The sequence below is a fragment of the Procambarus clarkii genome, chromosome 60, assembly GCF_040958095.1.
Source record: "Procambarus clarkii isolate CNS0578487 chromosome 60, FALCON_Pclarkii_2.0, whole genome shotgun sequence".
In the NCBI taxonomy this organism is placed as follows: Eukaryota; Metazoa; Arthropoda; class Malacostraca; order Decapoda; family Cambaridae; genus Procambarus; species Procambarus clarkii.
Genome location: NC_091209.1, coordinates 13,315,020 through 13,330,529, shown reverse-complemented (window position 1 = coordinate 13,330,529; position 15,510 = coordinate 13,315,020). Strand labels below are relative to the sequence as shown.

At 42.4% G+C, this 15,510-nt stretch overlaps 1 protein-coding gene across 1 annotated transcript in view; it reads left to right on the top strand.

Moving 5' to 3' along the window:
- The window catches only part of LOC123751526 (uncharacterized), a 126,080-nt gene that overhangs the window by 102,344 nt on the left and 8,226 nt on the right, over positions 1-15,510 (top strand). Inside the window, exons 18-26 of the mRNA XM_069307524.1 lie at positions 2,483-2,615; positions 4,426-4,498; positions 6,066-6,245; positions 6,581-6,695; positions 7,042-7,158; positions 10,026-10,163; positions 13,067-13,190; positions 14,176-14,302; positions 15,144-15,290. Coding sequence (XP_069163625.1) covers positions 2,483-2,615; positions 4,426-4,498; positions 6,066-6,245; positions 6,581-6,695; positions 7,042-7,158; positions 10,026-10,163; positions 13,067-13,190; positions 14,176-14,302; positions 15,144-15,290 — 1,154 coding nt within the window. The remainder of the gene's footprint in view (positions 1-2,482; positions 2,616-4,425; positions 4,499-6,065; positions 6,246-6,580; positions 6,696-7,041; positions 7,159-10,025; positions 10,164-13,066; positions 13,191-14,175; positions 14,303-15,143; positions 15,291-15,510) is intronic.

Genomic DNA, 15,510 nt, shown 5'->3' with positions numbered 1-15,510 from the left:
AGTCAGTTTGTATTAATAAACTTCTAAATCTTTTGGAGCCTTTTGTAATGTTTCTTGTATTAGTTTACTGGATGTTATCAGCGGTTGATGATAATTATAGTATAATATTATGTATAATGCAGGAAGGCTAATTTAAATTAAAGTGTAGAAATAAATTGCACAATATACACCAAAATATGGGGCTTTGACCTAAATACAATATATAATAGTAACCCATATATTGTATTAACTGAAAATACAGATCTGCATTGCATTTATTCATTAAATGTTGAAGTGCAACGTATGCTTACAGTGACTTCATATCTTGCCTAGGCATAAAGACGTTAATAATCTGAACTCTTCAATACAAATACACTTTTTGTGTAAAGTGCAGTTATTGCACACTTGAAGATATTTACGACTGTTATATACACCGATAAGATATTTTGTTTAGTTTAGTTCATTTATTATGAGAGGTATATATTAGTTTTCTCGGTGTATATTCATCTAGTTTATTTTAGTCCTTAATTATGTTCAGGACTAAAGTACAATTGTTCGTTTGTCAGTAAGAATTTTGGGTGGCCTTAATTTATACACTTTAATGTTCCGATGACGCTAAAACCTGTCATCTCTGCTTTGATAGTAAACGTTCCCATGACGCTAAAACGTGTGATCCAATCTCGAAATTTGCGAAAAATCTTCCATTATTTTTAGCACAAGAGCAGAGTGTGAGCAGAGGTTATCAGGGGACCATCCACAAATCCCTTTGGCCAACTATCCTATGACTCGAGACGATAACTGCTCAGCCTGTGCGCATCTTTCTTTGCTCTGCAAAATACCTGATGGAAAAGGATCAGTTATGTTTATTTTCCTAAATCTATGGAGAGGGATCATATTTACACAGCGAGTTAGCAGACCGCTAAGTGCTAATCTTCCTCTAGAAGTTGATAAGTGCCACACAACATTTGTGTTGTGAATACTGTTGGAAGTGTGGAGAATTGAGCACCTTATATTATAATATGAGCAAGAAAATTAATATTACATGTCTGTTTCAAGAGATATGAGTTATTTTAAATGTTTATGTGGTGAACACAGAGGAAACTTGATTGGTCATTGTAATGATGTTATGCCACAGAACTAGGATACAGAAGTCTATGCAATTCCATGGTTCAGTGTTCAATATTAGATCGTGAGCCCCGTCTCTGAGGGAGGCTGGATGAACTCAAGACTGTAAGTAAACCCCAGTACGTGATCTCTCACTCTCTTTATTCATCAAGTTTCTCTGCACAGTTTTTCTTGAGTATGGAATGCACAAGCTAGCCAAATTTTGCATGAGACTCTGGTTCTGTTTATGTTATATTTGTTCATTCTTGTAATTATCTGTTTTCGCCTCTTTGATAGATCAGTTAACAAAAGTTAACAATATTTTAACTTGTACACAGACAATAGAAGCCAAGTTTAGGAAAGTGTAATACGGGTTTAAGGGCATACCATTGGACTTGAAAAGAATTATTTTCAGTTATAATTGTTTTGTGGGATATAGAGGGATATAAAAAAGTGGTACATTTAAATGTGTATGTTATGGCTTGATTGCCTTCCCCGTCCTGTGTGTTGCGGCTGTATGTTGTGTAAAAGATAATATACCGTTATTGTTTTTCGATATTTTTCTGTAATCATCCTCTCCTTATTCCTCAAAAGATCAGTATGGTGTTCTCTGAAACACTGAACTATATGGCAGCTTAGCTTTTTTACAGGCTTTTATATAATTAGTTGTATTAAAGCTATTCATTGTATATAATATTATTTCCATTTGGTTATCTTTGTATTTTGAACAGGTTTTTGTGAACTTCTTGCCATATGCTTATTTTTCACTTTATTACTGTTGTATACGTCTGCATCAATATTTGGTTATTGATGTTTCAACAACAATGTTGTTGATGCATCAATTTGTTGGTTGTTGTTTTTCATTCAGTTTCTTGCAAATTATTTCTGCCATTTCTTTATTAGAAATATCAACTTTCCAAGTGTATTATTTGTTTATTTCACAAAACTTAGGTTATTTCTTCACACACACTTAGTAAGTGTTCCCTGTAGCTTTTAGTGCTTCTTTATAAGAGTATTTGTATCCAAGCATGGATAGATCCTCACTCAAATAACCTGTGGAGTTTTGTTCCTAATCACTACATTAATATACCTGATGATAAGCTATTGGCTTCAACCTTTTATTTGCAATAATAAAATAATATACTCTGAGAAATATGCAACTAAGACATAAAATGCTTACGTGCTGATAATATTTAACAAAAATGCCTTAATAACATAAAATTTGTGAATTCATGTCCGACTTAAATTTTATGAAGCTATAGTCTTGAAATAGTTTCCTAACTACTTTAAGACATAAACACTTGTTCTTAGGTATGGATAATAATAATAACAATATGCAATAGCATCGGAAGCATCAATGCCTGAAGAGGACAACTAACAGCATTCACTGATCCCACAGAACCAGAGGAACTAATAACACGCGCAAGTCTGCAGTCAGGGAAGAGAGAGGCGGCCCCGGAGGTGAACGTAGGCCAGAGGACGCTCTGTAGCGCACACCACCAGTCGGATGTCCGCGTCAACACCTCTACCCAGTTAGTAGTAAACACGTGGATACTTTGATTTATATACATAAATACCAGAATTTTTTTATGAACTTGCGATAATTATAGCATTCAAATGACAGTATGTATTTAATTAATTTATTTTGTCAGGGATAGGATATATATATATATATATATAGGGGGTACCACCTCTGGTGCAATTATAGGGACGCACAGCCTCAAAGAAGGGAACACAGAGCATTCAGAGAAAAACTTGCCCTTTAACTCTGAATACGTATGAGAGTTCGCTTCTCCTACCACCACCCCTTTTTTTATAGTGTACATTTTATTATGCAATGTTATACAGTTACACATATCTGATTTTATACAAAAAATGAACATTAAGAGGACACAAGAAAAAGTTCGCTTCCTAAAGGCTGTAGATTTCCTCGAACTCCTCCGACACCAGGCAGGAACCGAGGACGCAGCGGGCATTTCCCCTCTGCATTGCGACACTGAGGTGCTGAAAGAGAAAACTTGCCGCTCTAGGGTCTCTTGTAGTGTCAATGAGCTTGGAACCAAGATCCTTAAGAAACCTTCTTGCACTCTCTTCCCATGGGCCTAGGGTCTCAGACCCTATTGGAACGAAGTTGTACTGATGATCTAATTTCCTGTACTTGGCTGACTTGTATCTTTCTCTGTGTGTCGCCGTGGCTCCTGCTTGGCCGTCAGAGAGGTTGATGTATATGGTTGCCAGGGTGGATACGCAAGTATAGTCCCATGCCAACTGTATGCTACCCTTCCACAGGTGCAGTATGAATCCGTCTGGTCGGCCGCCAAAGCTAATAGAGTCACGGTTCAATAGGTTGCGGGGCTTTCTCTCTGCTGGACACTGAGCAGAGGCAAGGCTTCTTTTAATGATGTCATTGACTTCGTCGTGTCTAGTGTGCCAACCACCAGATTTTCCACAGTGCAGGCCGTGCAATCCATAATCGTCAGCATCTGCCTCGCCATAAATACACTTATGAACAGTGTGGATAGGGGCAGCAAGGCGGAGAGCGATTGCAATACGGAGCTCCTGCAGTTCAAGACGTGTGCTTGTCGTAGACATAGGGACTGCCAAAAGGAAGTCCCCTGCATGGGGAGCCTGCACAGCTGTGAGGCGTGCACGATCACTGGGGGTTGTTGCTGCCTCCAGAAAAGCTGTGGCTTCTTTGTCTACAATGGAGTTGTCCCAGCTGGATTGTTTCTTGACTTTTGGCATGTCTGGTCTGAGTGCTGGGTCTGCCATGGCACCCCATTTTGTGTCGCATTCCATGTAGTGGGGGTCCTGTATCCCCGCTACATCACTCAGGGTGTCAGGTAGAATTTCCTTAACCAGGTCATCTGATGCTGAGGAGGAAGACAGGAAGGCTGGGACAGCAATTTGGGTGGCGGTGCGGACACCCAAGCCACAGAGCCTGACAGAAAGAGTGGCTTGTTTCCAATGGCATTCGTTGAGGGAGAGGTTAACAACTTTTTCTAGCATGGTCTTCAGTAAGAGGTCATACTCTTCAAGCTTTCGGCTGTCGTAAGATGGAGTGCACCTCATAAAGTAGGTTAGCCTCGGAAGGGATAGGCATTTAGTGAGGAGATATAAAGTATCGTGGGCATCGATGTCACCCATTCTGTCTTCCATCCTCCTAAGGATGCAATGTTCATACTTTAAAATATAGACGCACACACACACACACACACACACACACACACACACACACACACACACACACACACACACACACACACACACACACACACACACACACACACACACAGTTATTATCTTTCCGGCTATGACTATATAGCCTTGTCCTGCCACCAGGGTGAGGATGCTGCGACAAGAGATGGTCAACCACCGGCTGGACGCCTACATCATCCCTATGTCCGGCGAGCAGGTAGGTTGGTTTCTTAGCGTGTGTGTGTGTATATATATATATATATATATATATATATATATATATATATATATATATATATATATATATATATATATATATATATATATATATATATATATATATATATATATATATAATGTGTGTGTGTGTGTGTGTGTGTGTTTGTTTATGGCATTATAATATTTTTACATTATATATTTCTTCTATTTTTATGTTTTTTTCCGGACAGTGAATAAATATCACTTATTGAGTCTCCTTCACTGTCTGTAAATTCTGATAAAATGTCTTCTTAAATTCCTCTGTTGCATTTTAATACAATAACTCAGCATAATACAATATATACCTAGTTATTATAGAGTGAAGTTATATAACTTTGGTGACTAACTCACTTGAATGAGCTACATCAAGTACCAATATAAAACAATCCGGCCACACTAGTTATCAGTACATGATAACATGATAACACTTGTCAAAAATTGATTTTTTTTCAAGTGTATTGAAAAACGCTTCAAGTTGATAATCACATCTTGATCACTATAAGTTGATAATCACATCTTGAACACTCCAAGTTGATAACCAACATAATTTACCCCTCCAAGTTGATACCCAACATAACTTACCCCTCCAAGTTGATAACCACCATAACTTACCCCCTTCAAGTTGATAACCACCATAATTTACCCCTCCAAGTTGATAACCACCATAATTTACCCCTCCAAGTTGATACCCAACATAACTTACCCCTCCAAGTTGATAACCACCATAACTTACCCCCTTCAAGTTGATAACCACCATAATTTACCCCTCCAAGTTGATAACCACCATAATTTACCCCTCCAAGTTGATAACCAACATAACTTACCCCTCCAAGTTGATAACCAACATAACTTACCCCTCCAAGTTGATAACCAACATAACTTACCCCTCCAAGTTGATAACCAACATAATTTACCCCTCCAAGTTGATAACCAACATAACTTACCCCTCCAAGTTGATAACCAACATAACTTACCCCTCCAAGTTGATAACCAACATAATTTACCCCTCCAAGTTGATAACCAACATAATTTACCCCTCCAAGTTGATAACCAACATAACTTACCCCTCCAAGTTGATAACCAACATAACTTACCCCTCCAAGTTGATAACCAACATAATTTACCCCTCCAAGTTGATAACCAACATAACTTACCCCTCTAAGTTGATAACCAACATAACTTACCCCTCCAAGTTGATACCCAACATAACTTACCCCTGCAAGTTGATAACCACCATAACTTACCCCTCTAAGTTGATAACCACCATAACTTACCCCTCCAAGCTGATAACCAACATAATTTACCCCTCCAAGTTGATACCCACCATAACTTACCCCTCCAAGTTGATAACCAACATAACTTACCCCTCCAAGTTGATAACCAACATAACTTACCCCTCCAAGTTGATAACCAACATAACTTACCCCTCCAAGTTGATAACCAACATAACTTACCCCTCCAAGTTGATAACCACCATAACTTACCCCTCCAAGTTGATAAAGCACCTTCCCTCCGTCTCCCCGAAGGACGGTTACGAAGCAGACGCGGAGCGGCGTCTCCAGTACGTCTCGGGGTTCAGTGGAGGCTCGGGGGAGGTGGTGGTGACGGCGGAGCACCAGGCGCTCTGGACGGATGGTCGATACTTCCTCCAAGCTGACAGCGAACTCGACTGTGATTGGTTGCTCATGAAAGAGCAGCTTGATGGGGTGAGCACTTGGTTATCCTTGATGTGTTCTGCACTTGGCTATCCTTGATGTGTTCTGCACTTGGCTATCCTTGATGTGTTCTGCACTTGGTTATCCTTGATGTGTTCTGCACTTGGCTATCCTTGTACAGCCACAGTTTCTCAGCTGTTTGCCCATTCTTGGCAAAAATCATCCTAAGTATAAACCATTTGTGACCTTAAGAGGTGCCCGAAAGCTTGTTGTACAATAAATCTTAATGAGTTGTTTTTTAATGAATGCGCTTGACTGCTGACAGGTTAATGGGCACATAAATTATTCATCCACTTTGACATTGTGTTGGTGCACCTTGCCGGCAGGTGCCAACGATTACAGAGTGGCTGAGAGAGAAGCTAACAAGTGGTGCCAAAGTGGGCGCCGACCCCAGGCTCATAGCCTCAGACACCTGGAAGAATTACGCCCAGGAACTTGAGAGTAAGAGTATAATACAGTCTTAATCTGTTGACCAGACCACACACTCGAAGGTGAAGGGACGACGATTTTTCGGTCCGTCCTGGACCATTCTCAAGTCGGTAATCGACTTGGGAATGGTCCAGGACGGACCGAAACGTCGTCGTCCCTCCACCTTGTAGTGTGTGGTCTGGTCAACATTCTTCAGCCACGTTATTGTGACTCATCGCCTGCATGCAGTCTAATTTGTATAATCTTCACTCAACTTATTTATATAATACAAAACTAATCGATTACAAATGAGCTAATGGTATTACTAATGGTAATGATAATCATAATAATGGTTAAGAACATTAAACCCATCCCTCAGAGTCAGGCATCGAGCTGGTAGCAGAGGAAACCAATCTGGTGGACCTAATATGGCCCTCAAGGGAGAGGGCAGCCTTCGTCGACGACCCCATCTACATACACGAGCTCCATTTTGCAGGCGAGTGTCATCACGAATGTATATGAAGTTAGTGAAAGACGAACAAATAAAAATATATTGCTGTAATATTAGTAATGAATGTTGAACGTGAATAAACATAATTTACTAGTAAACGAGGTCATTTGATCAGAATTACCTGAGGGCCACTATCTCCTGTTCCTGTTCCTGACAAGGCTACTAAGCCTTGTCAGGAACAGGAAGCCGATGGCTTGTCACAGGTCGCCCCACTTAATAACAAAATAGATCAAAATAGATGACGTGGTGCCAAAGGCAGTGACGGAGCCCCATATCATCAACTTGTCCATCATCAACATACATATATTCGCCTTATTTCGTTCTACAATGGTCTTAATTTTAAGGAAAAGCATGTTTATTCATGTTCTGCTTTCAATACTAATATTATATTAAGAATATATGTTATGTTTCTTTTTTATTTACTAAAGTTTAAGAAGTTGTAAGTAGTTTTGTGTAATTCTGCATCCTGGTAGTTAGTAGGGAAGTGTGTGTGGTGTGTGAGAGTCATGGCGCAGCCCTTTTCCATAATTGAGGTCCTGACTGCTGGTATCACAGCTTAGGCCTTAGAGTATTAAAGATATAACATATACAGGCGGATCTTATAGTGCTTTTGTATTTAACGTGTGTGCTAATTTTTATCATAGAAATCTGCATGCATAGAACCTAGTGCATGGAATCTACAGCTAAAATTCACTGTGGTTTAGATTGATAATTTATAATAGTAATTTTGGGTATAGAATAGTTTTAATCTTGAATAACTTTCATTATAAAAGTACCACAGATCTATTATTTTCGTTAATGCACTACAATCACCTACAGTGACTAATTGCTCAATACCTCACAACACTATACTGTATGTTGGCTAACAGATCTCTAACACTGCCCATGGAGGACAGAAGAAAATTCATATATATGCTAATTGCCATTGTAAATGTATGGCCATATATCTGGTAGAAAATAAATAAAAAAAACAAAAACAAAATACTTGTGTTGGAGCATGAATGTTTGTGTACACTGCTGTGGGTGTTTATGTGGCTGTGTTTGTGTACACTGCTGTGGGTGTTTATGTGGCTGTGTTTGTGTACACTGCTGTGGGTGTTTATGTGGCTGTGTTTGTGTACACTGTTGCGGGTGTTTATGTGGCTGTGTTTGTGTACACTGTTGTGGGTGTTTATGTGGCTGTGTTTGTGTACACTGCTGTGGGTGTTTATGTGGCTGTGTTTGTGTACACTGCTGTAGGTGTTTATGTGGCTGTGTTTGTGTACACTGTTGTGGGTGTTTATGTGGCTGTGTTTGTGTACACTGCTGTGGGTGTTTATGTGGCTGTGTTTGTGTACACTGCTGTAGGTGTTTATGTGGCTGTGTTTGTGTACACTGCTGTGGGTGTTTATGTGGCTGTGTTTGTGTACACTGCTGTGGGTGTTTATGTGGCTGTGTTTGTGTACACTGCTGTGGGTGTTTATGTGGCTGTGTTTGTGTACACTGCTGAGGGTGTTTATGTGGCTGTGTTTGTGTACACTGTTGTGGGTGTTTATGTGGCTGTGTTTGTGTACACTGCTGTGGGTGTTTATGTGGCTGTGTTTGTGTACACTGCTGTGGGTGTTTATGTGGCTGTGTTTGTGTACACTGCTGTGGGTGTTTATGTGGCTGTGTTTGTGTACACTGCTGTGGGTGTTTATGTGGCTGTGTTTGTGTACACTGCTGAGGGTGTTTATGTGGCTGTGTTTGTGTACAATTCTGTGGGTGTTTATGTGGCTGTGTTTGTGTACACTGCTGAGGGTGTTTATGTGGCTGTTTGTGTACACTGCTGTGGGTGTTTATGTGGCTGTGTTTGTGTACACTGCTGTGGGTGTTTATGTGGCTGTGTTTGTGTACACTGCTGTGGGTGTTTATGTGGCTGTGTTTGTGTACACTGCTGTGGGTGTTTATGTGGCTGTGTTTGTGTACACTGCTGAGGGTGTTTATGTGGCTGTGTTTGTGTACACTGTTGTGGGTGTTTATGTGGCTGTGTTTGTGTACACTGCTGTGGGTGTTTATGTGGCTGTGTTTGTGTACACTGCTGTGGGTGTTTATGTGGCTGTGTTTGTGTACACTGCTGTGGGTGTTTATGTGGCTGTGTTTGTGTACACTGCTGTGGGTGTTTATGTGGCTGTGTTTGTGTACACTGCTGAGGGTGTTTATGTGGCTGTGTTTGTGTACACTGCTGTGGGTGTTTATGTGGCTGTGTTTGTGTACACTGCTGAGGGTGTTTATGTGGCTGTTTGTGTACACTGCTGTGGGTGTTTATGTGGCTGTGTTTGTGTACACTGCTGTGGGTGTTTATGTGGCTGTGTTTGTGTACACTGCTGTGGGTGTTTATGTGGCTGTGTTTGTGTACACTGCTGTGGGTGTTTATGTGGCTGTGTTTGTGTACACTGCTGAGGGTGTTTATGTGGCTGTGTTTGTGTACACTGCTGTGGGTGTTTATGTGGCTGTGTTTGTGTACACTGCTGTGGGTGTTTATGTGGCTGTGTTTGTGTACACTGCTGTGGGTGTTTATGTGGCTGTGTTTGTGTACACTGCTGTGGGTGTTTATGTGGCTGTGTTTGTGTACACTGCTGAGGGTGTTTATGTGGCTGTGTTTGTGTACACTGCTGTGGGTGTTTATGTGGCTGTGTTTGTGTACACTGCTGTGGGTGTTTATGTGGCTGTGTTTGTGTACACTGCTGAGGGTGTTTATGTGGCTGTGTTTGTGTACACTGTTGTGGGTGTTTATGTGGCTGTGTTTGTGTACACTGCTGTGGGTGTTTATGTGGCTGTGTTTGTGTACACTGCTGTGGGTGTTTATGTGGCTGTGTTTGTGTACAAGACAGGTAAGAAATGGGAGGACAAGGTGGCTGAGGTGAGAGCAGAGATGGAGAAGCAGGGAGCCGACATATTCGTCATCACCGCTCCAGACGAAGTAGCTTGGCTCCTCAACTTACGGGGCAGCGACGACCCCAACACCCCAGGTATGTCAGGCCATGTTGACCCCCAACACCCCAGGTATGTCAGGTCATGTTGACCCCAACACCCCAGGTATGTCAGGCTATGTTGACCCCCAACACCCCAGGTATGTCAGGCCATGTTGACCCCCAACACCCCAGGTATGTCAGGCCATGTTGACCCCCAACACCCCAGGTATGTCAGGCTATGTTGACCCCCAACACTCCAGGTATGTCAGGCTATGTTGACCCCCCCCAACACCCCAGGTATGTCAGGCCATGTTGACCCCCAACACCCCAGGTATGTCAGGCTATGTTGACCCCCAACACCCCAGGTATGTCAGGTCATGTTGACCCTCCAACACCCCAGGTATGTCAGGCCATGTTGACCCCCCAACACCCCAGGTATGTCAGGCTATGTTGACCCCCCAACACTCCAGGTATGTCAGGCCATGTTGACCCCCCAACACCCCAGGTATGTCAGGCCATGTTGACCCCCCAACACCCCAGGTATGTCAGGCTATGTTGACCCCCCAACACTCCAGGTATGTCAGGCCATGTTGACCCCCCAACACCCCAGGTATGTCAGGCCATGTTGACCCCCCAACACTCCAGGTATGTCAGGCCATGTTGACCCCCCAACACCCCAGTTATGTCAGGCCATGTTGACCCCAACACCCCAGGTATGTCAGGCCATGTTGACCCCAACACCCCAGGTATGTCAGGCCATGTTGACCCCCCAACACCCCAGGTATGTCAGGCCATGTTGACCCCCTCAACACCCCAGGTATATCAGGCTATGTTGACCCCAACACCCCAGGTATGTCAGGCTATGTTGACCCCCACATACCATCCTCAGCTATGCCAGGCCTGCGACGAACGATGTGCATCTTACCAATGTTTACTGTAAACCAAGTTTGATATTTGTAGTTATTTTTATACGCATGAAGCTGCTCCGTTCTTTAGGCTGCAACATACGTCATCTCATGTATAATTTCCCACTGGATTACACTTAGATTTGTGGCAGGTAGCGATAGCATTAAATAATAATAATAATAATAAAGAGAATCAAGGTAATTGAGTTTTGTTAATTAATTTCTTAAATTAGTAAGAAGTGACGTTGCTCATGTTAATATTACTTGTTACGAAGAAAACTTTTTTAATACATAAAATGTTTTTAGTTACATTAAGAATTTTGTCATTTGTGACATCATGACATTCAATAGCATATTGAGTTGTACACATCTGTGGTGCGCCGCTATTTGGACCTCTGTATTCAAGCATGCAGACCTGGGGCCAGATTCAGTAGAAAGCACTTACGCAAACACTTACGAACGTGTACATCTTTTCTCAATCTTTGGCGACTTTATTTCCAAGTATTAAACAGTTAATGAGCTCGGAAGCACCAGGAGGCTGTTTATAACAATAACAACAGTTGAATGGGAAGTTTTCATGCTTGTAAACTGTTTAATAAATGTAACCAAAGCTGTCAAAGATTGAGGAAAGATGTACACGTTCGTAAGTGCTTGCGTAAGTGCTTTCGTGAATCTGGCCCCTCATTTTTAGAAAACATATCAATACTTTTAAAATAAGTATTACAAAAACGGGTAAAACTTTCACCATATATGACTTTCCTTTAGTTAACCCTATTAACTGAATTTTCTATGAATACTAAGAGAAAATGTCAAATTAGTGAATAACTATAAATCTTTCATACTGTACTCGACTATATTCATTGTGTCGGGGGACATGAATCCAGATTGTGGTCAGAGACGTTTTGGCTTTTATCGAGATCCCCTTTACCCTCCCCCCCCCAAGGTCGGCTTATTGACCCTGCCCAGGATGCAGCCCCACAACAAGCTGACTAACTCCTGAGTACCTACTTACTGCTAGGTGAACAGGGGCACTAGGTGAAGGGTAATGTGCCCAACCATTTCTGTCCCGCCCGGGATTCGAACTCGGAATTCTCGATTGTGAATCGAGAACGAAAGCAACTGTACTAAAGGACCCTAAATATAAAGTTTAATATACAATTCTGTACAACATTTTTTAAATTATATTCTTTTTAGTGTTTACCCCATTTTTTAATTCTCATTTCCCTCCAAAAATTTAGATCCTCACTAAATTATTGTTTCCAAATATTTGATATTTTCTTGCGATTACCTGACATAATTTAAGCTTTAAGGTAAGGAGTAATGTAGAGAAAGATTGAGAAAATCCACTTGGGCTGTGAGGCGGCTCGAACCCGCCACCAAGTTTTTTTTTTTTTTTTTTTTTTTTTTTTGAGATATATACAAGAGTTGTTACATTCTTGTACAGCCACTAGTACGCGTAACGTTTCGGGCAAGTCCTTAATCCTATGGTCCCTGGAATACGATCCCCGCCGCGAAGAATCGTTTTTTCATCCAAGTACACATTTTACTGTTGCGTTAAACAGAGGCTACAGTTAAGGAATTGCGCCCAGTAAATCCTCCCCGGCCAGGATACGAACCCATGACATAGCGCTCGCGGAACGCCAGGCGAGTGTCTTACCACTACACCACGGAGACTGCTTGTTAGTTATTGTCAAGCCAAACACACGACCAAACTACAAAGTTGCTACTACGTTCAAACAAGTTTTAACACCTTCAAACAAGTTGTAACAAGGTTTTAATACGTCATAAAAACGTTATAACAAAATGAAACAACTTTATTACAAGTTATAACAAGCAGAAAATAGAGACAGTTACGTTGTGTGTTTTGCAAGCACTCGCACCATTCCTAATCGCGTACTTTACCACTGTACCACTGTGGTGGAGTGTGCGGCTTGGCAGTGCCTTGGTCGCGGGTTCGCGCCCCCTCACAGCCCAAGTGGATTTTCTCATTGTTATTTATATATCACGTTCGTGTGATTTCTGTGAGTAGAGACGGATTAATGAATCCTTTTCCAGTGTTCAGGTCGTACGTGATGATCGGACGGAACAACGTGGAGGTGTTCGTACCCTCCGGCAAGATCACCCCGGCCGTCGACAACCACCTCAACGTGAACCAGTGCGGCGAGCACGAGTGTGTCACGTCAGTATCCACCATCCTCACATCACTCGCATTTGTATATACCTGAATTTACCTGAGGGGGCCATTAGCACTAGTGGCCCCCTCGTCATTGTAGCCAGTGGTTAAGATCCTCAAGAGTGGGTGTGTGTACACTGGGAGGTGTACCTCGCTTCTCCTTGTACATACACTGAGTTTACTTTAGTCCTGGATAGTGTTTGTGAGTATACAGTATACTTGCTGCTCACACCCTTAACAACCCTCCCGTAGTTGACAGTTACGTAGATAATAGCCTGGAGCATAACTGCATAAAATTTTATATTCAGAAATACACAGTGAAATGGGTTCCTATTTAATAGTAATTCCCGTTGTCTGTGACAGGAAGCCTCTGTATATATATAATATTTAGGTTTGTATGCGAGGTCCCTTCAAGGTGGAACTGCTGACCCACCCCAGGATGCACCCCACAACAGTTGCCTAACTCCCGGGTACCAGTTTACTGCTGGATGACCAGGGGCATTAGGTGAAAGAAACTCTGCCCATTTGTTTCTGCCTCTGCCAGGGATCAAACCCGGGCCCTTAGGACTATGACCCCAGAGCTCTTTCCACTCAGCCCGAGGCCTAATAAATGTGTGTGTGTACTCACTTATTTGTATTCACCTATTTGTGCTTGCGGGGGTTGAGCTTTGTCTCTTTGGTTCCGCCTGTCAACTGTCAATCAACTGGTGTACAGATTCCAGAGCCTATTGGGCTCTATCATATCTACATTTGAAACGTGTATGGAGTCAGCCTCCACCACATCACTGCCTAATGCATTCCATTTACTAACTACTCTGACACTGAAAAAATTCTTTCTAACGTCTGTGTGTGTGTGTAGGTGCGTGCGTGCGTGTGTATTTGTGCTTGCTGGGGGTTGAGCTTCGGGTGTTTGGTGTGTGTGTGTGTATGAGAGGCATCATACATGGCAACACCTCCCTACTCTGACCGCCTACTACTCTCTCCCTCGCAGCATCACCGAGTACTCTGCCATCCTCAACCGTCTTCGGGCCCTCAAACTCAACAACGGGATCACTAAAGTCATGCTGGGCTCCAAGTACTCTTACTCTGGCGGCGCCTCCTATGCCATCTACTCCGCGGCAAGTATTACCATTGACTCGTGTGCCTGTGGGAGCCTAGAGACGCGAGTTCGATCCTATCTTACAGCTTCAGTATTTTTCTCCTAGATATATCACGTTTTGAGATTTCATGATGCATTGACTCGTTTTCTTTGTCATTAAAGCCTCCAGTTTACCATTGCTCTTATCATTACTGTTTAGTTGAGTTTGTAAACGCTCAATAGAATCCACAGGCACTCGCTGCCTTGCCATAGTAAGTGTTATTGGGCTATGTTGTGGCACTATAGGCTAGCAGAGCCACCTTATGAACTGACCCGTGTGGTCTGGTGCTCTTCATCGTCCTAATACATAGTTCAGACATCGTTAAACAAATATTGGTATTGTTTTTAGCATGAAGTTGATGGGAGCGGGAGAGAGGCAGTGGATCGCTTGTTGATTTTCTAGTCATCTACTCAGTTGTCGGACTATTTTTCTTATTCTCTATTGATTGACTTTCTCGTTCGTCTACTTAATCCCTAACCAGTTAGGGTGATATGATGATGACAGTGAAAATTAACTAATTAGGATGTTATGAGTTGAAATGATAAAATATTAAGCTTTTAGGATGATAGAAGGATGATATGGGAGAGCGACTCGCCAGAGAAGGGACGCGTGGAGACGGTACAAGTAAACAAACCTTGCAAAGCCTTCACCCATTTACAGAGAACTCTAAATTAAGATATAGACGGGGGACTATATTAATGGAGCACAACCCTCTCATATCACCTGCCCGTCGCCTGCCTGGCTTAGAGACAGGCCACCACCATTCTGACTGCCGTGTTAACGCCATCACCCCTGACTAACCTCCACCTGCCTCCTGTAGGTACCGGAGGAGAAGCGGTTCATGACGATTTCTCCTGTGCTACAAATGAAGGCGCGGAAGAACCCGGTGGAGACGCTGGGGATGAAGAAGGCCCACATCAGGGACGCCGTCGCCGTCTGCGACTTCCTGGCCTTCATGGAGAGGGAGGTAACCCACAGTCTTCAGTGTTGATTCATATAACAGACATCCACCAGCTTAATTACCCCGGAACTTGTAAGCCTTATGTTCTTCATATCTGAGCCTGAGAGCCCATCAGGTCCTCAAGCTTGAAATTCAACAGGACCTCAGTCTTAACGTCCAGTAGGTCTCCAGACTTTAAGGTTCCCAGGGTCCGTGAAGATTGTTGAGATAAGCTTAGTGCTCCTTC